At 47.7% G+C, this 26,771-nt stretch overlaps 1 protein-coding gene across 1 annotated transcript in view; it reads right to left on the bottom strand.

Annotated features, from left to right (window-relative positions):
* Ctse (cathepsin E) overlaps window positions 1-26,771 on the bottom strand; it is a 37,194-nt gene that overhangs the window by 3,932 nt on the left and 6,491 nt on the right. Inside the window, exons 2-7 of the mRNA NM_007799.3 lie at window positions 9,510-9,700; window positions 8,807-8,963; window positions 8,148-8,265; window positions 7,174-7,292; window positions 3,340-3,539; window positions 768-890 (exon numbers count right to left, since the gene is read on the bottom strand). Of these exons, the coding sequence (NP_031825.2) occupies window positions 768-890; window positions 3,340-3,539; window positions 7,174-7,292; window positions 8,148-8,265; window positions 8,807-8,963; window positions 9,510-9,580 (788 nt within the window). The 5' untranslated portion in view covers window positions 9,581-9,700. The remainder of the gene's footprint in view (window positions 1-767; window positions 891-3,339; window positions 3,540-7,173; window positions 7,293-8,147; window positions 8,266-8,806; window positions 8,964-9,509; window positions 9,701-26,771) is intronic.

Here is a 26,771-nt window from a genome sequence, read left to right as displayed (position 1 = left end):
GCAGGAGGCTGACAGGATCCTGAGCGTTCTAGGACAGCTGGGGCTACATGGGAAGATCCTGCCTCAAAAAATAAAACCAAGCAAACGGACCGAGATTCCTTAAAACGATCTCATGAGCATAAATAGGTAAATCTCAGTCGGAAAAGCGTCAGGAGCTACAAAGAGTTGGAACTTTCACTTTTTATCCAGATCATCTGAGGAACAGAAACTAGATTGTTCTCCTTAAACTGTCCCCTTAACTAGCACGGGGCTGGCCATATATCTATCAGGTACGCAATGCTGCTTCCCCATTTGCTTCATGCCCAGGCATGGCTTTCAAGGCTCAGTTCCAGAGTCATTGCCTCCACAAAACATGAGCAGTCTTCAGACAGAGACATCTTGTGCTGTTGGCTGGCCATACCGGTGGCTTTCAGAACACTGACCACATCCATTTTGTGTGGTGGTGATTTGGGACCACACCTCATATTCCATACAGGCTTTGAGTTCAGCTAGCCAGTGTCTTTTCCCTGGTGCTCAGCCCTTGCCTTGTGTATCAATTAAGGCTGCTTGAAGACAGGATAGCTGGTTGTGTGAGTCAGAGGGAGGCCAGCTAAATGTACACAGAAGGAAGCTGCCCCTCTTGTCCTTCCTGTGTGTTTTCACATCTCCAGTCCAGATGTGAGGCTCCCAGCATCTGTTCTAGTGTCCTGCAGCATCACCCAGTTAATCCAGTTTGAGTTGTGGCCACTCTTCCATTCAACCATAGCTACTATCTAGAGGATACTCACCCATCCAGGGCAATCTGCCAATAGGCTTGCTTGGTGACTGGGATCCAGTTGAGGCTCCCAGAGAAATGAGAGGGGTCATAGCCTCCGAAAGTCAGCTCACTGCCTGAGCCACCTTGAGGGTCACTATGCAGAGAGAAAGGCAGGTTGTCAAGAAATGGCCTCTGGAAACACAGACAGGAGTTCAGGGCCCCTTTGTTGCATGTCCGGGCACTCACATCTGGTGGCAAAGTAGGCAGAAACTACCTAGGTAGCCTGCGTCTTTGGGGATCAAAGATAGGAACAACTCTGTCTAACACCCTGTGCATATCCCCTGCTTCTTAGATAAAAAGTTCAGGAGGTAGGGAGTATCTGAACTCTAGATCTAAGGTCAGGACTATCTTGGGTGTTGGGTACAAACACTGTGCAACTGAGGATGCCCCCAAAATACTCTTTCTCACAGTATCTTCCCTGCTATTGATGCTGTGGTGTCTGGGGTTTCTACCGTATCCACTTCTTCAGAAAAGATCATTTGAAAGCAACATGTCTTACTGGGGCTTTACTATCGGCTAATTTTCCTTGGTAGTTATTTCTCAAGTTTTATGCTGGGATTTAGGAGGATTCTGGAAAGGAGGGCATTTCCAGGAGGAAAGAGTCTAAGCCTGGGGTGCTGCAGGATAGAGTAGCAGTAGGGAAGGAAGTATATGTCAGTAGAGAATTTCAGGTTTATTGGGGACTGAGGACATAGCTAAGGGGTAGAACACTTGCTTGCCGGGTTCTAGCAATCTAACCACATGACAGTAAGCCAACTTTTGGCTACTTTATAGGTTCTTTTTCCTGCCACTCTTCTTCACCCCTATTTCACCCTTCCATTTGCCCCCACCCTAAGAACTAGGTAGAGAGAAAGAAGGTTGAGAGGAAAGGGGTCAATGATATTGTTAGATTACTTCCTGCTGATTAGGGGCATAGAGTTCCTTGGGACAAGTTCGATCTTAGCAATCAGGCTATCTAATTTTTCCTTCTTGTGACCCTTTGTGCGTGACTACTTGACAAACCGCATCAGCAGCAACCACCACCAGCAGCAGCTTCTATACCCTCTCAAGAGTCTCCAGACTTTCAAACATCATATACCTGCAGAACCTATCTGCAGCTGGCAAAATCATGCCCCCTCTAGAGCATGCATTGGGTAAATCATAGTTGGCTGCTGTGGACAATCTAAAGCAGCCCCATATGCCACACCAGGGATTAAAATGAAAACAGATTCCGCTGACATTTCTGTCTTTGAAGAAACCAAAATTCTCACTCCACCCGATCTTGTTGAATTCTCACAGCAGCCTCACATTTGCCTGAGGAACCCTAGGCCCTGGGAGACAAACATGCAGACTTAGTTCCAGGCTATGCTGGCCTTGCTACTGACCAAAGCTGCACACTTCTTTAGCAGGTAGTTCAGGAGCCTCTGCAGAGGAAACAGGAGTTCTGACAGCAGGGGCTCAATCAAAACCCTACCCAGGCCTGGTCCCAGCTGCAGCCACTCACTCCAGGAACTTCTGATGTGGGAGGGGGACAGGGAAAGGGGACTTACACTGGAATGTGGCGAGCTCAGGCCAGGCCAGGCCAGAGTGGGAAAGGTAAATCTTTCTGTGTAGGTAGGAAAGTGACTTCCTCAGCACCCCAGGCTAGAGCGGTGAGCTCCATGCTCTTTTTAACTGTAGTGTGTGCATCTTTAAAACTCGTGGCAGTACAGCCATAAGATAGAACAAGCTTAACCATTTTTTGAGTGTGCACTTCAGAATTTCATTCCTGGGAAGCTGTTCTCCAGAACATTTTCACAGTGTAGAACTGAGACTCATTAAGCGAGAACCCCCTTCCTATTTATCCCTCTACCCCGTCGCAACCACCACTGCACTTTTCGCCTATGAATTCAGTTCTAGGTACCTCGCATAAAGTATAATTTGTATCTGTCCTTTGGGCTACTGGCTTAGTTCATTTAGCATAATCCATGTTCTAGCACATGTCTGTGAGGCATTGGAGAGTGAACCCGGAGCCTTGTGTCAGCTAGGTAAGTCCTCTACTGCACACTGCATCCCTCACTGGTTTTCCTTCCAGAGACCAAGTGATATTCTACTACATGGCTATACTACAGTTTCCTTTCCTCGCCCTAATGTAGAAGTTACTTTTAGTATCATCTTGCTGGTTAATCTTTTCCTTCTCTCCCAACCACGGAGACTACTCTTGTTTCCTTGTGTTTTGGTGTCTACTGTCACACTTAGCATATAAAAGGACTTTAGAATTTAATGACCAAATAAATCACTAGCCAATCGCAACGGTCTATAACTTTAACTCACCGTGCTAGATTGTAAAGTGCTCAACTCAACTCTTTTATGAGTCAAACCCCATTTCCTTGAAATCCAAATCGCTTCAGGGTTTTTTTGTTTTTGTTTTTGTTTTTGTTTTTTTTTTCTCAAGATCATATACATCATAGGCCAAGGAAGAGATTCGAGAGATTCATGGGCCTCAGAACCTTGAAGTCTTATGTACCAGGCCATCTGCCTGTAGTCATTCACTGATTGGACCTCAGTGACTTGACTGGCCTCACCTGCTCAAGTAGACAGAAAACATAGGCAGAGCCACAAGGTTCTGGGCCATCATGTTGTCAAACACTGGGGTCACTCCTCCAGCAGCCAATGAGGGGTATCCCAGACCCAGAATCCCATCAAACTCTGCATTCACAAAGGTCTGGCCTGGCTCCTTGACACTTTCTCCAAACTGCTGGCCATCCACAGTCAACCCTTCCACCTGAAGGGAGAATTACACAAAGGTTAGTTGAAGGAGGGTCTCAGATTCCCGGGTGAAGCTAGATCTTCCTTTCTCAGCCTCCTGGGGAAATAGGCACACAGATTTTCACTATAATCCCACTCTTGGACTTTCTTCATGTGACTTTAAAAATCAAAATATAATGTAATGCAGAAAACATGAGTGTCTATTTTTTAATAACAGTCCACATTCTTATGTAACCCTTCTGAAATAAGACAGGACAATCCGAAGCCCCAGCAGGCCTTTCATATACCCTGCCAGTCTTTGTATCCCTCAAGAGTGACTCATCTCTCAAGCAACATTGGTTTTGCCTATTTTTGGGGTCATCAGCCTTCCTACTACTGGGGCAACCTTTAATACAGTTTCTCATGTTGTGATGACCACCCGCCATGACATTTTCGCTGCTACTTTGTAACTGTAATTTTGCTACTATTGTGGATCATAATGTAAATACACACACATATATTACATTATATATGTATATATATAATGTGTGTGTGTGTGTGTGTGTGTGTGTGTGTGTGTGTGTGGCTTATATTTTCATTGTTACAAATTGATCCAAAGAGGTTGCTACCCACAGGTTGAGAAACACTGCCTTATACTATGGGTGGATAGCTGGGCTGTTTCCAATATTTGATTATCAATAATGGTGCACTGGCACTTCCTCTGGTGAACACATTACATATTCCTACAGGATCTCATATAGCCCAGGCTAGCACTGAGCATACTATGCAATGGAGGAAATCTTCAACTTCTGACCCTCTTGCCTCTGCCTCCTGGGTGCTGGGATTATACATATGTATCACCTTGTCCAGTTTATGTGGTCCTGGGGATGCAATTCTGGGCTTTGCGTACACTAGACAAGCACTCTGCTCACTGCACTGGGCGACTGGTTGAGACATGGTCTCACTACATAGTCTTGGCAGTCCTAAAATTCTCTATGTGGACCAGACTGGCCTGACATTCATAGAGGTCTGCCTGCCTCTGCCCCCTGAGTACAGGGATTAAAGGCCTGTGCCACTATGTCTAGCAAGTCTCAGTGTGTATAAGAATCTTTTCACATTTTGTTATCATAGTTGTTCTGGTGAAGTTATGAAGGAATTCTATCAATTCTCTGGAAGATGGATCTGTCACTTCCTTGTGGGAAGTGGGTTTTTTGTTTTGTTTTGTTGTTGTTTTAATAGCAGAATCACCACTTAAAATAGATACCAGATTATTAATCATTTCTATTTTATTGTATCAGTTTTGATAGTCATCTATTTAAAATTATTGTAGTGTATCAATATCAAGCATTTTTTGACATCTTGTTTTGAGATTGACAAGGTCATTGTATTTCCTTCATTTTTCTGGATTAGTTATGCCAGAGGGTTACCAATTTGGTTGCTCTTTGCAAACAGTTAATCTGTGACGTAGTTGATTTTTTTGTTTTGTTTTTTTGTTTGTATGTTTTTTGAGACAGGGTTTCTCTTTGTAGTCCTGGCTGTCCTGGAACTCACTTTGTAGACCAGGCTGGCCTCGAACTCAGAAATCTGCCTGCCTCTGCCTCTACCTCCCAAGTGCTGGAATTAAAGGTGTGCGCCACCACGCCTGGCTGTATGTTTATAGTGTGGATTTCCTATTGTACCGATGCCCTGTCCTTCTCTATGTGATTTCTTTCCCTTGGGTTTGGCTTGCGCCTGTTTATTAACAGCTTGTTTCTTAGTGTTTGTTACTCCAAACCGCGGCTTAGATCACTGATTTTCTGATCTTTACATTTCAGGCTGCATGAACTGTACTAATCTGTGTGCTTATATGCTATATATGTGTTAGGTACTTGGCTTTATACCATTGCAGATGCCAGCTGGGAGTGCACTTAGGATGTGGTTGCTAACCTAGGGTTGCAGCCTGAGGTCTACAGAAGCAGCAGCAGAGGGAAGCTACGTGCCAAGTGGGAAAGATGCCAGCTGCAGCCTGTAGGGATGGACTGGCACCATGATGTCCTCTATATTCAGTGAAGGAATGCTTCACAGTAGAAGCTAACACTGCCACAGAGGCAAATGGGCACCTGCCCCAGAGCCAGAAGTGCTGAAGGAGAGGCCATTGCAGCTGAAGTTGCTATGGGCTTGGCTGCTCTCTGCTCTGTTCAGGGCAACTAGCAGAGAGGCGAGAAGCTGTATGCCAGAGCCCACCTCCTGTAGATCTCAGTCTCCTCCCTGCTCTCCAGACTTTCTACAATGATCAGGTTGACATGCAGCCTTCCAAGTGGTTATTTATACTGTAACATATACACATAATGTGTATTTACATATGCATGTAAAATTTCAACTGATAGCTCTGCTTCATTTATATAATTTTACATAAAAAGCATTTTTATGATAAGAAGACATTACTGAAACTTTTTTCAAGTTTGGAGACAGGGTTTCACTATGTAGTCCTTAGCTGGCCTGGAACTCTCTATGTAGGCTAGGCTGGCCTCGAACTCAGAGATCCATTGGCTGCAGCTTTCTAAGTTCTGGGATTAAAGGTGTGTGCCACCATAGCTGGCTTTACTTAAATTGTTTTTTTAAATTGTCTTTAGTGATTTCTTTTTCTTGTATTGGCTTCTCTTTCTTTGCATTGGTGTTTTCCTGCACTTGTGTCTGAGTCCTGGCTCTGCTGGGACTGGAGCTACAGACAGATACGAGCTGACATTGGGTACTGGGGATTGAACCGGGGTCTTTTGGAAGAGCAGTCTGTGCTCTTAACCACTGAGCCATCTATCCAACCCACTTAGACATATTTTAAGGAGACCTACTACCCTAAAGAGAATAATTAAGGCCATTGACATATTTGCTTTGCTTTATACTATTTGATGACCAGCTCACTACAGTACTCCGACCCCACACACGTCATAAGGGCCCAGAAAGATATGCACCAGGTTTAATGTGAGGAGGGGGACAGAGAAGAAAAGAGAGATTTCTGTTAGCAGCCCTTTTTCAGTTAATCATATATCCCATGTTCAAAGTTTGGAAGAGATGCTGATGAAGACTAAGCTTTGCTGGCCTTTGGATCAGGCTAGATCGAGAATAATACTCACCCATCCGGGTGGCCCATTCTCTATTTCTACCAAGCCCTGGGACTATACACTTGCATAAAGTATCCAGGCAGGACCAGGGCCCTCCTGACTCTCTGATTCCTACAAATCAGGGACATTCGGGACCTCTGGCCATGAGAAGTTCAAGGAACTTGGGGCTTTGATACCTGGCTTCTTCCCTGTCTTGGATTCCTGCCTCCTGCCTTCCCACTCCACTAATGGAGCCCCAGCCTGTCTACGGGCTTCAACATCTTTTTTCTTTCAAGATGGCAGCCTGTTCTTATCCCCTCAGTTCCCAGGGTTTCCTGATCCAGCCCTGACACAAGGCATCATGCCCTGACTGACCCTTGTTCCCTGAAGGAAGCCCCACACTGCTCTCTAGGTTCAGCATCCTGCAAAGATGGCCACCGGGCTATCTCAGGTAGAACGAGCTGTTCCCTTGTGCTAGAAATAACCTTGTCTTCTCGTCCCAAGGCAGAGCTGAAACTGTGCCCCTGAGGCTTTGAATCATATCCTGCTATCCCCAGGCCTAGTTCTGGGGCAAGATGTGGGCATTGTACTCACAGAGACTTGATCAGCTCCAATGATTCCTGTCAGGCTCCCGGTACCATACTGGATGGAGAAATGATTCCCTACCTCCGTGTATGTGTCGGACTGCGATGGATGGAATACTGGGTGTGCCTCTGGAAAGCAAGAATGCTGCTTGAGTCTTCCACCCCATCCCAGGGGGGTGGAGTGGCTCCCCTCTGCTCCCCACACTAGGTTGAAGATGGGGCTTCCTAGACAGGCATACCATGGCTGTGTTCCCTAGCCACAGGTGTGTTCTAGCCAGGGGCCAAATATTTGTCCCTGGACAAACCTGGTTAGTCACAGTGACTTCATAGACACAAGATAAGCACCGTCCACCAGGCGCCAGCAGCAGCCTCAGCCATCAGTGTGGGCCCGACCCACACCGAGTTTCAATTACTACTCTAAGAAATCACTCCTACCTCCTCACCTGACCTTGACAATGTCTGTTGTCAGAGTTTCAAAGAGCTTCTGTCCTTGAGATGTGTCCCACACAGAACAAGCTTTCTCTGTTTAGGGTGTCTGTTTCTAATCTCTATGTAGCCCCTACATTACCTCTGGTCAAATGGACACACCTACACCACTGTGTCCCACGAGCCACACCTCCAAGGGAGCCAGTGCATCAGGGCCTCCCTGGAGCAGGAGCACAGTTTTCCTTAGAATTCAATCTAGCTATCGGTTCAGGTACAGACCGAAGGAACTTTCCCCCATGTTCCTTTGGGTGTTCCAAAGGAAGTGAGTCACCACGTCCTAATGGCTAATTTTCTCTCCATCAATTCTAATGAACATGAAGGTTGTTATCTTAACTGGTAGTTGCCTTTCTTGTCTGTGCTTGGCTCAGGCACAACAAACAGATATAGGAAGGGGAAGCCAGTATGGCAGGGAAGATAAGTGGAGAGAACCTGAGTCTCTCTATGCCACAAGGTACCATCTTAGCCTAGTGAGCTCCCGCCACTGCCAAGTTCACTTACTGCATGCTGGGCTGGTGCAGTACACAGAAGGGACCCAGAGGTTGGATGAACCGGTGTCAAAGATGACAGTGAAGTTCTGCGGCGGGGTGCCGATGGAGATGGTGCCAAAGTATTCCATCTGTAGGGAAGAGAGAGAGAGAGAGTGTGTGGGTGGAGTGGAGGGGAAGGGCACTAAATCATGAAGTACCACAAGCTACAATCTACAGAGCCCAGAAGAGGCAAGGCTGGAGGCAAAGGATGGAAGGAACAGAGCAAGGACCACCAGGGAGGAAACTGAGGATAGCCCAGGAAACTTGGGTCCATCCTTCTCTCATTATCCTGATCCTCACGATGTCATCAGGGACCTGGAGGTGTGGCAAACCAAGTTCTTTGCCCAGAGGAATAGCTAGTAAAATGCCCAGCTGGGCACACAGTAGGGGTCTTTCTTTTTGGAACACATATCATACTTATCTCTTTCCTCTTGAAGAAAGCTCTGCATACTGGGTCATTTAGAAGCCTGCTTTACAGAGTAGATAGAGACTGGGGGACTGTCTGAATCCTCCAAGCAAACAAATCCATGCCTGATCATAATGCCACCAATGCAGCACTGGCCCCTGCTGAAGGCCCCAGCCTTCCTCCCTACACCCAGTGTCCTCAGGCTTCAATTTGAGAAATCTTACATCCAGGTAGTTGATGAGGGGTTCATTGACACTCGAATACACATTACAGGACTCGCTGAGTCGGGTCATGTCCAAGTTATGAGACCTCCAGAATTCTGAGAGCTGTCCTTGGGCCCGTAGTTTCTTCCGAAGGGACTGATGTCTTCTGAGGGGCACTCTGGAGAAAGATCAGGAAATAAAGGGGCATTTATAAATAAAGGCTCCCATTGCCTCTATACCTGTTCAGAGCCTGACTACAGCAAGACCCAGGAGGGAACCTTCAAGACCAGAAGCAGCAATGGCTTTGTCTTGCAGACTCAGAATTTGGGTAGAAATGGCTTTCCCTCCTGGGCACTGGCCTTTTGAGATTTTCTAGGGAATGGGAGGTCAGACACAGTCTATAGTCTGATCATAAAGGGCTGACTTAAAGGGATGGAAGGACCCTGTGGATAGCAGTGCTCAGGCCCCCTTGGGAAAGTATTTGAAGGCTTGGAGTCACAAATCACATCTATGGAGCACACCTTTGAACAACAGAGGGGGAGTCCCTTGAGCTGAGGCAGGCACCTACACTGGAAGGAGAGGCCTGGGGAATCTTCTCTAGGGATTCCTGAGAGATCCCGGTTTCTTCTTTTCATTTCCTCATTAGCTTTCCTCCCCCGGGGCAGCCCTGGGTTGGGGTTGGGGGATGCCTCAATTGAACTTAGTGCTGGAGACAGGGCCTTACCTGTGCAGAGCACCTTGGGCCTGAGCCAGATCCAGGAGCAGCAGCAGCAGCAGCACAAGGAGGGGCTTCATTGTGGTCCAAGGGGTAGCTTCTCTCTCACTCTGCTCCGATCTCCCTTCCACCCTTCTCTCCTCTTGATCACAGGGCAGGGGCACTGGCTCTTCCTGGTGCCCAGACCTGCCCTGCCCAGTCTGAGGACCCAATGATAAGGTCTGGAGTCAATAGCCATGCCCAGAGTAAACACTATGTGTAATAGGACGTCCCTTGTCTGCCCCTGGGTCCCTTTCTTATGCTTGGGGAGCTAAGGGCAAAACCTCTGTGTGTGTGTGTGTGTGTGTGTGTGTGTGTGTGTGTGTGTGTGTGTATACACTCTCTGAAAATGAGGGTGTTGAGGTCTCAGCTTCTTTCAAGTTCTTTGGGCATGCAACATTGACTGTAAGAAACCCCATGTTTATTGTCTAGGTGTGCAAAAGTGAATGAGGGTCCCACCTTGTTGAACTGCTACTATGAATGTTCAGTTGAAGACTCGAGAAGGGCAGAAGCCAAAATGATATAAGTGTAGCATGATTGTGGCTCAAAACATTAGCCAGGCTTTTGTTCTCATATTTCATATTCTCCCTGCATTCCTCCAGAGGCTCTCAAAGCAACTTGTCTTACTCAGAGCAAACCAGTGCTTGCTCACCACAGGTCCTGGAGTGGGACAGTCTGGCTATTGATTTGCGGGGCAAGCTTTCCTGATTCTGGAAACCTGACGGATCTGGCTCTGGGGTTTGTATGGAAGGGAGTGAGGAGGCAAGGGAGGAGCCGAGACTGGAGCAAGTCTGTGTTGGTGTACCAGGGCTGCCATAACAATGTACCACAAGTCAGTGGCTTAAGCAGCATCTACTGTCTCATGATCCTAGAGGTTGGAAAGTCAAGTTTTCTTACCATCAACCCCACCCTGTGATTTTCCTTCTTCAACTTTCCTGACTTAAGAGAGGTAGGGGTGACAGGACGGAAAACCTTCTTGCCCCATCTTCTTAGTCAATGGCTTCTGAGCTGGGATGGGAACACCAGTCCCCCCAGGGAGCTCTGGTAATAAAATAATGGGGTGCCTGGGTTAGGGTTATCGCTGTCTGTGCCAGTTAGTGTTATGGCAAAGTGCCTGCACCTTGCCTTTTATCTCTGATGCCAGAGAAGCCAAAATTGGGTCTGAAGCCAGGCCGAACCTGTTGTGAGATCCAAATTATTGAAGAAACACCCAAAAAAGGAGGGAAATGCAAAACTGACTTTCCTTGTCCCCAAAGCCACCACACCTCTCTAGCATTTACGTTTCCTGGGAGCCCATCCTCTGACTGCCCACAAGGGTGAGGGGCCTGTCTGCTCCCTGAAGAACAGCACGCTGGAGGGGGGCTCGTCACTTGTCCAGAACCAAGCTCTGTCATGGTTGCTCACAGTTGCCTGACCAGACACCTCAGCAACAGCATCTGGGTTTTTAGGAAGGTTAAGTGCAAAAAACAAGGAATGTGGACACACTGAAAACACTTTAACACATCCCATGGTCAGGATACGGTCACTGAGAAAACCTTGGGCTGGAAGAGTGCCTCCAGGTCCTCAAGACCAATCCACTTGCACAGCAGATGGGAACATGGTCAGCGAGAGCTCAAGTGATCTCCAATGGCACAGGTCATTAGGGCTGGGCTAGGGTGACCCAGGCTTCTTAACTGCTAGTCCAGGGCTCTTTCTGCATACATCACTGAGCTATTGATGCCAGCATACCTAAGCCTCTCCTTCTCCATCTCTGACCTTGCCCCATCTGTTTATTAAATGTGTAGGGTTAGGTTAGACCATGTTTAAATGAGACCTGGGCAACTATGAGTTACTTGACCCTGAGGAGGAAGACTCAGTCTGCCTGTCTGTTAATAGGGTCTGCTGAGCTTGGGAAAGTCTGAGAAAGATTGATAGCAGGCCTGTAGGGACTTTTATCAGAGCTGATGGGCTCTGTCCTTTCTGGAAACACCAGGAACCTCACCTAACCTGGCTCACTGGATCCTCCCAGACTGAAACGGAAAACTACTGTGGACCATTGTTAAGGATGGTGCGAGCCATTTCTGGATCAAAAGCCCCTAAGCATTTGAGGGTCTATGTGTGTGTGAGACCTCTGGGAAAAATCATAGAGAACATTAGAAATTGGCACATGGGGCAAAGGACACAATGTAGGCAGCCATCCAGTCTCAGCACGTGCAAAGGAGCCTCGACAAGAGGGCTCTCCAGGAATGGCTGGCTGCATGCAGAGGTTTGACAGTTCCCAGAATGTGGGGAAGCTGTTGGTGGTGACACGTGACATTACCTAATTAGCTTCTCTTTTTATAGTTTCAGATTGACAAGGATAAAATAATGACAGGGGCAGCTGCACAGTGCTATATGGGAGTCAGCTGGTCTGGTGTGGGATACATGCTGGCTCCTTATGGCAGGGAGCTACACTCCAGGAGCCCCTGTCTCCATCTCTGGCAATAGCATCAGCTCAAAATGACCCTGACAAGGAGTTAAGAAAATGTCCTAACCTCTTTCTGCTCAGAGCCGAGGGATAAAGGAAAATCCACTGTGCAGTAGGTGGCAAGGCATAGAGAGACTGGCCCAGGATGCTTGGATCCACCTAGTTTTGCCCTAACTGACCACCTGGCCATAAAGCAATTTCTTTCAGAACTTCATGTCCTCATGTCTAAAATGAAGAGGTTAAATTGAATAATGAGAACAAGAGACAGTGGGGAGGGCGTAGCTGTGTCTCAGATGCTATGTTAAAGGACTTAGAAGTATTTCTTCAGACCTCACGCCAATCCTTCGAGGATATTTAAAGCCGTTTCACACGTGAGGAAATGGAGACCCAGGATGGCTCCCGTGCCAGTGCTGTAACCCCATTCCAAACCCAGGTTGGCCTAACTTTAAAGCTGATGTTCCTAACCATGGCACTGTACTAAAGGATCCAGAGTAGGGGTTCTTAACCCCTTTAGGAGCCATACATCTGCATATCAGATATTTACGTTGTAATTCATAACACCATGATTTCTAACAGCAGGAAAATTACAATTATGAAATGATAATGAAAAAGAATTTTATGGTTGGGGGTCACCACAACACAAGAAACTATATTAAGGGGTCCCAACATTAGGGAGGTTGAGAACCACTCTTCTAGAGGGTCTTATGTTCTAGAACCCCTTTCTGAAAGAGGGAGATAGAGAAGCTAAAGAAAGAGGGAGAGATTAATTTCTGCCATGGCAGATGTTTTGCAAGGTTGGAAGAATAAAAGGTATGTACAGGGCCTGGTGTGGTAACAAATGTTCTCATTCACGTTCATAAAGATGTGCTTGTTCTTTGAGACATGGTCTCACTGCATACCCAAGGTACCCAGTATGTGTCTCCTCATTATGTGTTTTTAAAACTATTCTTTGTCTTGCCTTCAATAAAATGCTCAGGAAGACTCACTACTGTATTTCTTGTAGGTGCAAAAATTACATCTGCAAACCTCTCTGAATTATGAAAAAAGCAAAACTACTCCTTCATCTGTCTAATGCAGAAACAGAGAACTTGGCAGGAAACACATTTTTTGCACAGCTTTGTTTTCTTTGTTTTTTTTTCCCAAGACGCCCATTCTCGTGCAACTGGAAATCAGAAGACTCTGACCTCCCCAGCATCTCCCCATGTCACGAACTCAGTCAATTTGAGTTATTACTACAACCACCACCAGTTGTATTCTGGGACATTGGTTTTTAGACCAGAAATTGAGCAGCGTCGCCAGTAGAGGGCGCAGGCACCATGGAGGTTTCCTGCCCGATGCTTCCGCGACCTGCCAGCACGCGCATGCGTGCCATCCTTCTTGCACAGTGACTTACAGGCTTGAATGTAGACAAAGCAGCGTTTGAGTCCTACCAAACGGCTTGTGATTTTTTTTTTTTTTTTGAGTTTCAGATTCTTCAGTTATAAAAGAGGAAGTGTGTGCAGGACATGGTGGAGCACCCCTGTGGATCTGCTGCAAGTATGAGGGCAGTCTGGTTTACATAGCAAGCTGCAGGCCAGCCAGAGTTACACAGTGAGATGCTATCTGAGTCAGGGAGGGAGGGCCATCTACAGGAGAAAATCACATTCAAAAGAGCGATTAAGATTATGTCTGTTTCAAGATGCTGAGACAGGCATCTGATTAGATTCAACAAACTCCCCTGTGGAAAAGCCTCCAAATGGAGGTCTTGGCAGACATCGGTTATTTATTTACAGGCTGGGGTGCATAATCTCGCTTATCTAATTTCAGAAAAAGGATCACTGAGGCCCCTCTATTTTTCAGTAGGCACAATTCAGGTGTAGGTATCTCAGCGTTGTCTAACTAACCTTAAACATCAAGGTAACCATAGGCTTATGTATTTAAATGTCTGGTCCCCAGCTGGCAGATTTTTTAGGGAGGATTAAGTGTGGCTTTGTTGAAGGAGGTGTGTCACTGGGGGGTGGGAGTGGGCTTTGAGTTTTCACTTCAAAGTCAAATCAGTGAGGTGCAATAAGGCAAGTTGTGCCCTCTGAGTGAACTTTTGGGAAAAAAATTATTTACCTTCTTATGTTTATGCATAGTTGGGCATACATATGATTAACATTAGATGCATTATGGGAAGAGACACGCATAGTGAGCAAAGGCTTTATGTAATTGAAGCTGTCAATCAAAATTATCTGACATACCCCTTAGTAAACAGAGTCCTCTTCCTTCATCCCGTAAAGGAAGTACTCACTTGTTCACCTAGATAGCTTACGGTCATTCTTTTTAAAATTCATGTATTTATTTATTTATTTATTCATTTATTCATTTATTTATTAGTGTGTGTGTGTGTGTGTGTGTGTGTGTGTATGTGTGTACGTGTGTCTGTGTGTTTGTGTGTGATGTCCATATATGCCTTAGCTTGCTTGTAGACGTCTGGCTTGAGGAAGTTGGATTTTTCCTTCCACTATGTGGGTAGCAAGGATCAAACTCAAGTCATCAATAAGGCTTGGCAGCAAGCACCTTTAAGCGCTGAGCCATCTTGCCAGCCCCTGTAATTCCAGTACCTGGGGGCAGGTATCTTTAATAGATCATCTGGGCTACCAGGTGTGCCTGTGCAATGTTGTTAAGATAAATATATCTCCAAGGCATTGTTTGCTCTACTTTTTCAAATGAAGAAACTGATGTTCAGAAAACTCCAGTAGCCATACCACTAGAGGGTCCAAACGCAAACATGTGGCTCCGTTTTGCATTTGAGTCTGCACTGCCTCTCCCGCTATTGGTACATCTGCTATGCCTGCATCTGGATTGGGAAGAAGAACCTAAAGTGTCGAAGAGTTTGAGACGGTGGGGAAGCAGCTAGTTGGGGTCTGAGAGCACTGGCTCACCTTCTAGTCCTGCACCATCCCTAGCTTACTAAGCCTGGGACAAATAACTTCCCACCTCTGGAGACAAAAAAAAACCTTTACAATTTGTGGTCGTACTGTTGAGTGGGGAATCACATTTGGTCCCTAATTCTTTACCACTAGAATTAGAGAAAGTTTTTCTCAATAAGAATATGTTAAACAATAACAAAAAACGATGTGGTAGGGTATATGAGGTAGCCAAATAGGTGAAAGTTATTGCTGCTTAGCCCGAGGACCTGAGTTCAGTTCCCAGGTCCTACATAGCGCAAAGAGGGAACTGATTCCCTCAAATTACCCTCTGACCTCCACACAAGCACTGTGGCATGGGTGTGTACTACCCCTTCTCCCAATAAATAAATTTTATAAACAGCAGCAACCTGGTGTTGTGAGCTGGTAGTCCAGCTATTTGAGGAGCTGAGACAGGAATATAGAAAGATCAAGGCCTGCTGGTTACTTAATCGGACCCTGTATCCAAATGAAAAATGGAAAGGTGGGGTTGGGACTACAGTTCAGTGGTTGGGTACTTACCAAGCATGCCCAAGGCCCCAGGTTCGATCCCTAGCACCAAAAAATGAAAATCAGGTACCCAAACCTGAAAACCTGCTGTTTCTTCATGTCCCTAATGTTGTAGAATGTGTTTGGCACTACATTCTGGGTAGCATGATTCGTGTTACATGGTGGGCAGAAAACCTCAAGTTCATTAGGGGCTTCTGATAGCTGCTTACTCAGGAGGCGGCTTCCAGATGGATTCTTGCTGGAATGCCCTTAAAAGCTGTGATCTGGGTTTTGACAACTGACAAGTAGAACAACTCGAGAGCCCTGCTATCTGCTGAGAAGCCTGGCACAGGGTCGGCCTGCTTACTGAACCTGCCAGGTAGCTGCTTCATTAAAGTGGCATCCAAGTGGGTGGCCCTTGGGGCCCCTCTTCATGGCTTTGATGGCCTGTTCCCTCTTTAGAGTACACCAAGTTCAGCAGGGTGTTTTACAGCTGCAGCAGACTCAAAGGCTGAGCCCTTACACCTGTTCCCCATTGCGGACCACACCCATGTTTCTTTACGTATCTGCTGGTGGCTACTAAGAAGGGCCATAGGGATAAAATTTCCAAATGTGTTACAATTTCTTGTTCCAGATCTCTGGAGGGTAAATTTAAATATCCCAAAGTCATTATTTCTTCTCAATGAGTTTTATGTCAAGTAAAGATGATTTTGGTCAATTAGGCCAAGTTACAGATTCAGTCACTACTAATCTTTTGGGTTTGAAGAGTTTGTTGTTGTTGTTTGTTTAATGTACCTGTCTACATGTGAGTTCTGGAACAGCCAGGGCTATGTAGAGAAACTGTGTTTCAAGAATAAGTAAATAAATAAATAAAAATAAAATAGAAAATGAAAATTAAAGTGGGCTAGGGAACACATCTTTTATGTTTCTCCCTTTGATCCCTGGTTCTCATGTGGGGTAGGAAAAGGGTTGGAATCCACTGTTTGCAAAGCTCTGGAAATCTGTCTGTTAGCATTTCTATCAGTAGCTGGTGCGTGCCTGCTGCTCAGTGCTTACCCAAAGGTAGTCTAGAGCCGTGTCTAGCACCGTACAGCTGAAAGCAAGAGTGGAAATTGTTGTATGAAGACAAAGCCCCTGGGCTGAAGAGCAACTGAGAACTCAGGACACAAGCTCAGCCCTGAGCACCTATGTCGGCCAAGTGCCTGTAACTCCAGGTCCAAGGGATTAGTGCCCCGTCCTGACCTTCACAGGCACACAGGTGGTGCACATACACACACACACACACACACACACACACACACACACATACATACATACATACATACAACACGCACACTATAAAATAAATAAATCTAAATTAAAAAAATATAACCTCAAAGGTAACAGTTTGGGTCAATATAACAGAATCAAAGGTCTTTTTATTTTGCTCATGCTTATTTTTGGTAGCTTCCAACTTCCAAGACACTACGAACTATAGGAGCCATGCCTGAGGAAAAAAAAAAGACAAAAATGCCCTTAATCCGGATGACAAGAGAGTCCCAAGAACGCCAGCATTTTTGGAAATTGCCAAGGGAAGTTTATGTGAATCTCTGTTTAGACCTAGAGTCTTTCAAAGCAGGGAGCATACAGTAAGCACTTAATAAATGCTGATTGCTCAGTCAGCTTTTGCTGACTTGTACTTCTCTTGGGGGCTCCCGAAGCTGCCACCTGCCTTCCTGATGGCACAGAAGAAAGGTATTGACTACTGTCCTGTAGTCAGAAGAATGAACAAATGTAGAGGCCCTCTCCTACAGGCAAAGCTGAGTCTGACTGAGACTCTCACCGAGCAGGATGACAGGATAATGCCCTGTGTAGTATCTGCGATGAAGACAGTGGGGGCCGAAAATGTGGGACGGGAACGGTCAGGAGTGGGCTCACAGTTTCACTACAGAGGAAAGTTGTGGGAGGCTTGGGTGGGCAGTGGAGCACAGATGCCGGCCCAGCCCCCTCCAGGTGATCCAGTGATCTCTTCATACGAACTGACAGAAGTAGAAAGTGATAAAGAAAAATGGACTCAAGTATCTGTCGGGTGATGAGAAGGTAGGTCAGACTCAGTGGAGGACTGGAGGGTCTAGGACTTGGAGCTCCTTTTAGTGGCAGATCCTCTCCAAGGTCCTAAAGATGTCTTTCCCTCTTACGTTACAGTGCCTGTGTGTTTTGCATTTAATGAACATGGCTGAGCTAAAACAAAGTGATTCTGAGGAGGCTCAGATGCTGCGTGACCTGGACATAAGTGACATTATAGAAATAGAATTCTGGGAAAGTAGGGATGATCTAAACCCCCTGTTCATCACATGCCAGAGTAGTTTTTTCCAAGCCACTTTAGCAGTCTACGAGACAGCAGACATTACTGGAAAGGTCAGCGCTGTAAGTTAAGTGAATTTTGCAGCCACAGGAGGGAGGCATTCTCAGGACGGGAGAGGAATCTAAAGGCTGTATTCTATTGTCAGGAGAATCCTTTTTCAGGCTCAGCTCCAGCTCTCTCAGAGTTCTCAGCTCTGTCCTGTGGCCCTGTCCTCTTCAGTTCCCAGGCCAATTGCCCCATCTTTAGCCTCAGGGAGGCCGGACAACCCTGCAGGTGGGGCAGGAACTCCCTCCGTGGCTTCCTTCTTACTCTTCCTGCTTCTCCTCTTCTGTCTCCCTCTTAGTTCAAGATATATTCATTGCAGAGATTGCCCACCTTAACAAAGATGTTCTGGGTGAGATGGTGGGTGCTTATAACCCTAATACTCTGGATGCTGTGGCAGCGGGCCAACAGGAATCTTGAGGCTAGCCTGAGCTACCTAGTGGGGTTCTTAGTCAAAGCAAAAGTACAATGGAAAAAAAAAAACTATGCAAATCACCACTCACAGCTGATCATTCACTTTTAACGTTTACCTCCCCCCCCCCCCCAGGATGTGGAAGGTGTTTCCGTGGGAGGAAAGGAGGGACACACAGGGCCACGCCCTGCCTGAGTGGAGCACATTTGCATCCTGCCTTATGTTGGTGCAACAAGAACATAGACAATATGGGTCGATTCCACGTGAAGTATATATGAAATTATCAAACTCCAAAATAACAGAAAATGTTTATCTCTGGATATAACCATTTGTTGTAAGCTAGCTTTAGCCATAAAATCGTTTCCACAGGAAAGGAAAATTTCCCAAGGCAGCTTTGATGGCTGCTTTTTCCAGTATCTTATTTCTATGGAAACCCCTGCTGTCAACACAGATAGGCAGCTTTTGAATTTCAGATGTCAGGCGTACATTTCCCACTGCTGACTGATACTACCCAGGTCAGTAGTACATGCTGCTAGCAACAATAGCAGTAGAGCTGTGCCCAGCATGCTCTTCTGTGGATAGTTGAGGCACTGTGTGAGCCAATTAGATTCAAGAAGTGACTGACAAGCCGGGCGGTGGTGGCGCACACCTTTAATCCCAGCACTTGGGAGGCAGAGGCAGGTGGATTTCTGAGTTCGAGGCCAGCCTGGTCTACAGAGTGAGTTCCAAGACAGCCAGGGCTACACAGAGAAACCCTGTCTCAAAAAAACAAAACAAAACAAAACAAAACAAAAATAAAAAAAAAAGAAGTGACTGACAGTCTTTAGTTCTCTCTCTCTCTCTCTCTCTCTCTCTCTCTCTCTCTCTCTCTCTCTCTCTGTGCGTGCATGCACGTGGCGTGTACAGGCTGGAGTTGGCATCGGTGGTCTTTCTCTACAGGCTCCCCTTTACTCACTAACTTTTGGTGTGTGTGGTGTTTGCGCACCTTCGCGCAAGAGCACATTTGAAGACTATGTGTCTTTTCTTTCTTTCTCTCTCTCTCTTTCTTTCTTCCTTTCTTTCTTTCTTTCTTTCTTTCTTTCTTTCTTTCTTTCTTTCTTTCTTTCTTTCTCTCTCTCTCTGTCTCTCTCTCTCTTTCTTTCTTTCTTTCTTTCTCTCTCTCTCTGTCTCTCTCTCTCTCTCTCTCTTTCTTTCTTTCTTTCTTTCTTTCTTTCTTTTTTCCTTCCTTCCTTCCTTCCTTCCTTCCTTCCTTTCTTTCTTTCTTTCTTTCTTTCTTTCTTTCTTTCTTTCTTTCTTTCTTTCTTTCTTTCTTTCTTTCTTTCTTTCTTTTTGAGACAGGGTTTCTCTGTACAGCCCTGGTTGTCCTGGAACTCACTCTGTAGACCAGGCTGGCCTCGACCTCGAACTCAGAAATCTGGCAATCTGGCAATCCCCGTACGCCTAAGTGTTAGGTTAGAAATATGGGTCACCATGCTCAGTTTTAGGTGATTGCTGGGCATCTTCACTCAGGACCGCACCCTTATGCAGCAAGCACTTTACCAGTTGAGCCCTCTCCCCAGCCCAGACTTTGGTCCCCAGACCAATGTCCTAATATCACACTTCTGCCTGCATGGTTCTGTGTCAGTCAGGTGTTTTTAATGGTTATGGAGGTTCATCTTTACCGCACATTTTCAAGTTACACATACAATCCTGAATAGTGAAAAGACCATAATATTCTCCAGTATAACAAACCTTTCTTTCAAAGGGATAGTGTTGAAAGACCCCCCCCCCAGGTGGGCAGTCAATCAATCTGAGGAGACCCTCCCAAGGATCAGCGAGTCCACGATTCGGATGTAAACAGCAAGAGGCTTTATTGGGAACACGGGTACCCGGGCGACTCAGTCTATCGGAGGACTGGCGCGCCGAGTGTGGAGTTTTTACCCTTTTTATAGGGCTAGGGCTGGGGAGCAAAAAGCGTGGTTACAGAAGCGAGAAGCGAGCTGGTTGGTTAGTTCGAATAAGGTTTGGGGTACTTCCCGGTCATTTGGGGAAACTGAGGTGGGACTTTTTAGATCTAAACAATGTCTATTTTCAAGAAATGGGTAGGGGAGGGGTACAAGGAAAGAGTCTAATGAAGGTTCAGCAATGGGCACATATCAGGTCAGAACATTGGCAGACACACAGGTTCAAGGAGTGACCAGAGCACTGTGCACCTCTATTTTTCTAAATCAGTGAAGCTAGTTCTGCTAACACTGACGTCTATCGGGGCTTCTGTGTCTGTTGCTGGTTCCGCTTTATCTGAGAACCATCTATTCTTGGCCCTGAGCCGGGGCCCAGGTGCTTGACCACCGATATCCTGTTCGGCCCCTGTCCCAGTGCTATTCAGTCTTGATCTTTAACTGTTAATCTATAACTGAACTTCCTTGTAACTTTTGAGAACCCAGCTCTGGTACTTTTTTTATGCCTTGCAAAATGGCGTTACTGCAGCTAGCTTGCTAAGCCTTATGGTGGGGTCTTTCATTCCCCCCTCTTTCTGGAAACTGAATAAAATCTTTTATTCACGTGATTCCACTTCTTCTGGACCTATTGATTTGAGTTGGTGATACTGTTGGGTCAGAACCAGGGCCTGCACCACCGAAATTCTGTCTTTTACAAACTGGACCAAGCGGTTGAGAATACAGGGTCCGAAGAGTAGGATTAATAAGAGTATTATCAAGGGGCCCATAATGGTGGATATCAAGGTCGTGAACCATGGGGACCTGTTAAACAGTCCCTCAAACCACCCTTGTCCTGATTCGAACAATTTTTGTCTCTGGTTTAACCTTTCTCTTAGCTTTGCCATGCTATCTCTCACTACGCCAGTGTGGTCCGCGTAGAAACAGCATTCTTCTTTTAGGGCAGCACATAATCCTCCTTCTTTTAGGAACAGTAGATCTAATCCTCTCCGGTTCTGTAGGACCACCTCGGACAACGAGGTCAGAGACTTTTCTAGGGCACTGACTGATTTTTCTAAGGCCCCAAGGTCTGTATGTATGGCTGCCTGGAGCTGCTCGAATTGCTTGGTGGCCACTAGGGCTGTAGTCCCTGTTCCTACTCCTGCAGCTATGCCGCCCATAGTAAGTCCTCCCAACAGCAGGGCCAGAGTTAATGACACCGGCTCTCTTTTATATTTGGTTTTTCTCTCAAACTGGCCATAAACATAACCAGGGGAGTGGTAGGTCACCTTTGGCCAGAGCTCAACCAGGACACAGTAATCGGTGGTGAGGTTGAGTACAGTAGTAGATAGGCAGGGAGTGAGCCCGGTGTTGCAAGCCCAAATGGTCCCGGCGGGAGCAGCCAGATAGTAGGACCCGTCGCTTGTATTCTGGGTGGTATTACACAGGGCCTGATGGGTTTTGGGAACTGCTCCTACGCAGAGTCCCTGTCCGGTTACTTCGGACAGGGTCAGCTTGTGTTGGGAGGCCACGGAGCAGTTAGCTGGGGCAGAGGTATGGTTGGAGTAGGTACCTAGGACGGCAACCCCTTCGTAATAGGGGGGTCCCGATACCAGACACAACCAGCACTCTTGGGTTTTGTCAGGACTGGTGAGGTTGAGTGCTTGGTAGGCTCCATCTACCAGGTTCAGCAGTCTGTCTCCCGTCCCAGGTTGTATAGAGGCTGCGCCTGTAGGGGAAGGCTGAGGAGGCCTGGGGAGCATAATCTGCACGGGTCGGGAGGGGGGTAACTGGTCAGTGATCACGGGATTAGGCCCAATGGGGATGCGGGGCCCTATATTGAGGACCTGGCGGGTCAAAGAGAACCGGGTCACCGGGTCGGTTCCTGTGGATCGGTACAGTCTTAGTCCCCATACTTTGGGGCCATCCCAGCTGGCCTTTTTACCCGCGTCAGTGAATTCTAGGACTAGGGGATTGCATCGACCCCCCTGTGTGGCACCCTGGATGCCACTGGAGACCGCTGAGGAATCATAACAGGGGCCCTGATTCCGAGGGGTGTTTCCTCGCTTAAGGGAAATTAGGTCCCATGATGATGATGGCTTCCAGTATGCCTGTCCAGTGGTCTCACAGCCCCATTTGCCACAGTAGCCCTCTCTCGGGCCTCCACACCCTGTTGGTACAGTATGCCCGGGGCAAACATAGAAGTCAAATGTTCTTGCCCTTTTTCTTCCCCCGGGAGTGCGACACCCGAGTCCAGTCTCATCCCAGTCGTCCCCTATTAAATCGCACAAGTCAAAGTACAGTTTGGGAAAGGCATCGGTCATTGTCCCCAGGAGGGAGGTAGCATTAGCTGTTTGTCCTGTCATTAAGTTGGTAACTCTCCAAGTAACATTGAAGACCTGATGAGGGCTGTCATGTGGTACTGATACTCCTGCCCTTATTAAGATCCCCAGGACTATCAGGGGGGCCCACGGGTTAATCTTATCTTTAAGGGGTTTTGAGAACGCTGGACCTTCCATGTCGGTCCTGATGCTGTTCCGGCCGGAGGGGTTGTCGCCGCTTTTACGTGAGCGGCGTGGATCCACGCAGCGATGCCGTCTACTTTGAGAGCGGTGGGGGTGGTCAGCAGGACGGTGTAGGGTCCTTTCCAGCGAGGTTCCAAGTTCTTAGTCTGGTGCCGGCGTACCCACACGGTGTCGCCGACACGGAAGGGGTGTGGTATCACAAGCTGGTCTTGTTGGTCCTGATAGGCAGCGGCCAGAGGCTTCCAGACCTCTCGTTGTACTGCTTGGAGGGCCTGTAAGTGAGCTTGGAGAGAGGGGCTATTAGTAAACTTTGACATTTCAGGATCATGGAAATTAACAAGGGGCGGTGGCGCCCCATACAGGATTTCATACGGAGTGAGTCCATGGGGGCCCGGAGTGTTGCGGGCTCGGTAGAGGGCCAAGGGAAGTAGGAGTACCCAGTCTCTAGTGCCAGTTGCAAGCGTTAATTTGGTCAAAGTCTCCTTGATTGTCCTATTCATTCTTTCTACCTGACCTGAACTCTGGGGTCTGTAAGCACAATGTAGTTTCCAATCAATCCCCAGTAGCTTGGCCACCGACTGACTTACCTGGGAGACGAAGGCAGGCCCATTATCAGTCCCCAATACTTGGGGCATTCCAAACCTTGGAAATATTTCTTCTAGAAGCTTTTTGGTCACAACTTTGGCAGTCTCATGCTTGGTTGGGAAGGCTTCCACCCAGCCAGAGAACGTGTCCACAAACACCAGAAGATACTTATACCCATACAGTCCGGGCCTTACTTCAGTAAAGTCAATTTCCCAATGGGTGCCTGGTCGATGTCCTCTTACTCGCACCCCGGGACCGACCTTAGCTTTACTGGCATTTACTTGGACACAGGCTTGGCATGATTCCGCCACCTCGTGGAGGATCTTATCTTTATTTAGCATGTAATAGGGGCTTTCTTTTCTGTCTAGAAGTGCCCTCATCTTCTGATAGCTAAGGTGGGTGAGCTGGTGAAGGAAGTCTAATAATTCAAAGGTGAACTGGTCAGGCATCACAGGTTTACCTTGCAGGACCCAATATTTTTTCTCTCTATCATATGTGGCTCCCAACTCTTGTAGGTTCTTTATATCTGTTTCAGTATAATGGAAGAAGTCTGGAGTGTACGGGGTTGAGGTCTCTATGAGAAGTGAGGAGGCCTTTGTGTCAGTCCCCATGGCTGCTTCCCGGGCTGCCTGGTCCGCCATTCGGTTGCCTTTAGCTTCAGCACTATTGCCTTTCTGATGTCCTGGGCAGTGAATTATACTGAGTCTTTTGGGCAGAAAGAGAGCTTTCAGTAAGGCCAAGATTTCGCCCTTGTTCTTGATCTCCTTGCCTTCTGAGGTGAGCAACCCACGTCTCCTATATATTTCTCCATGGACATGGGCGGTAGCAAAGGCATAGCGGCTATCAGTATAAACATTTAGCTTCTTACCTTCTGCCATCTTTAGGGCCTGGGTGAGTGCTATTAGTTCAGCTCGCTGGGCGGATGTCCCGGCTGGCAACGCCTTGGCCCAGATTACCTCGGTCTCGGTGGTCACCGCTGCTCCAGCCTTACGTTGCCCCTCCTGCAGGAAGCTGCTTCCATCTGTATACCAGGTGTGGTCGGCATTTGGGAGGGGCTGGTCCGTGAGGTCCGGTCTGGTGCCGTGTGTCTCAGCCAAGATCTCGAGGCAGTCGTGGGGGGTCTCTTTCCCCGGCAAGGGGAGCAACGTGGCCGGGTTTAAGGCTACCACCGGTCCGAACTGAACTCGGTCCGTATCTAGGAGCATTGCCTGATAGTGAGTCATGCGAGCATTGGATAGCCAGCGGTCAGGGGGTTGTTTGACCAGTGCTTCTACCGCATGGGGGGCCAGAATGACTAGCGGCTGTCCCATAGTTAGCTTGCCTGCATCCTTTGTCAGAACGGCAATGGCTGCTACCATCCGTAGGCAAGGGGGCCACCCAGCTGCCACTGGGTCTAGCTTTTTGGACAGGTAGGCCACCGGCCGACGCCAAGGTCCCAGTTTTTGCGTTAGGACGCCTTTGGCGTAGCCCTGCTTCTCGTCGACAAAGAGTTCAAAGGGCTTAGTCAAATCTGGCAATCCCAGGGCTGGGGCAGTTAGAAGAGCCTGTTTGATTTCTTGATAGGCCTTTTGCTGGTCTGGGCCCCAATTAAACAGAGTCCCCGTTTTGGTGAGAGGGTACAAGGGGGCTGCCATTTCTGCAAATCCAGGGATCCAGAGGCGACAGAAGCCTGCCGTCCCTAGGAACTCCCTTAGTTGTCGAGGGGTCTTCGGAGTAGGCTGCCCCATCACAGTCTCTTTTCTGGCCTCAGTCAGCCATCTCTGACCCTCTTTTAGGAGATACCCCAGATACTTGACCTGTTTCTGGCAAATTTGGGCTTTCTTGGCCGAGGCCCGATACCCGAGGTCCCCTAGGGTTTGTAACAGGGCCCGAGTACCTTGTTGGCAGTCGAGCTCAGAAGTGGCGGCCAGCAGTAAGTCATCCACGTACTGTAGCAGGATCAAGTCTGGGTGCTGGATCCGGAAGCCTGCTAGGTCTCTGTGCAGTGCCTCATTAAACAGGGTGGGACTGTTTTTGAAACCCTGTGGGAGTCTGGTCCAGGTTAATTGTCCTGAGATTCCCATCTCTGGGTCTCTCCACTCAAAGGCGAAGAGAGGCTGACTGGTGGGGTGGAGTCTCAGGCAGAAAAAGGCATCCTTTAAGTCAAGCACAGTGTACCACTGGTGGGACGGTGGGAGCCCGCTCAAGAGGTTGTAAGGGTTGGGCACGGTGGGGTGGATGTCTTCCACCCGCTTGTTGACTTCTCTCAGATCTTGGACAGGCCTGTAATCATTAGTCCCTGGTTTCTTAACGGGTAGCAGGGGCGTGTTCCAGGGGGACTGGCAGGGTACCAGTATTCCCTGGTCCAACAGTCTCTGTATGTGGGGCTTGATCCCTAGTCTGGCTTCTTGTGACATGGGGTATTGTTTTATGGACACGGGGGTAGAGGTTGCCTTCAGAGGTATGATCAGAGGAGCTTGGCGAACTGCCAGTCCCATGCCCCCGGTTTCCGCCCAGGCCTGGGGAAAATCAGAAAGCCATGTGGACCCTAGAGAAACATCCGGCTCTTTTGAGGTCTCATGTAGCCGATACTCATCTTCTATGTTTAGGGTCAGCACTTGCAGGGGCTGTCCCATTGGTCCCACAACCTGAGCTCCTGATCCCTCAAAGTGGATTTGGGCTTTTAGTTTAGTCAGCAAATCTCTTCCTAGCAGAGGATAGGGGCAGTCTGGTACATGGAGGAAAGAGTGGGTGACCTTACCGGTAGCTAGATGTACTTTGCGATCCGTGGTCCAGCGATACCGCTTTCTTCCAGTAGCCCCTTGGACCCAGGCAGACTTGTCACTTAGGGGTCCAGGATTTTGGGTCAGCACGGAATGTTGGGCCCCAGTATCTACCAGGAAGGTGACGGGTTGCCCCCCGACTTTGAGGGTTATCCTGGGTTCAGGGGGGGGCTCCTGACCCTGACCTCCCTAGTCACCTAAGGTCAGGAGGGAGGTCTGGGGCCTCGGTCCTCGGGGCCCTCGTGGCTTCTTTGGGCAGTCTTTAGCCCAGTGTCCCTTTTCTTTGCAGTAGGCGCATTGATCCTTATCAAGTTGGGGCCTCTTCCGCTCTCCCCCCTGTCTATCCTGTCTCTGACCAATAACTACAGTGGCCAAGAGCTTGCTCATCTCTCTATGTCTTCTGCGGTCCCTTTCTTTCTCTTTCTGCTCATCCTCTGCCCTACGGCGTTCTTCTTTTTCCTCTGTTTCTCTCCTGATACGTTCCTCTCTTTCTTCCGGGGTTTCTCGTTTATTAAAGATCTTTTCAGCTTCCCTCACTAAGTCTCCTAAGGTCTTGCTCTTTAAATCTTCTAACCGCTCTAACTTTCGCCCGATATCCGGGGCAGACTGCCAGATGAATGACATAGACACATTGGTTTCTTGCCCTGGGTCCTCAGGGTCATAAGGAGTGTACCTGCGATAGGCCTCCTTGAGTCTCTCTAAAAAGGCTGAGGGAGACTCATTAGGTCCCTGGGTTATCCCTTTTACCTTGGCCAAATTGGTGGGGCTTCTGCCCGCGTTTTGG

Source organism: Mus musculus, chromosome 1, assembly GCF_000001635.26.
Source record: "Mus musculus strain C57BL/6J chromosome 1, GRCm38.p6 C57BL/6J".
Taxonomy (NCBI): domain Eukaryota; kingdom Metazoa; phylum Chordata; class Mammalia; order Rodentia; family Muridae; genus Mus; species Mus musculus.
The sequence above is the reverse complement of the archived record's forward strand: the minus strand, read 5'-3'. Positions and strand labels throughout refer to the sequence as shown.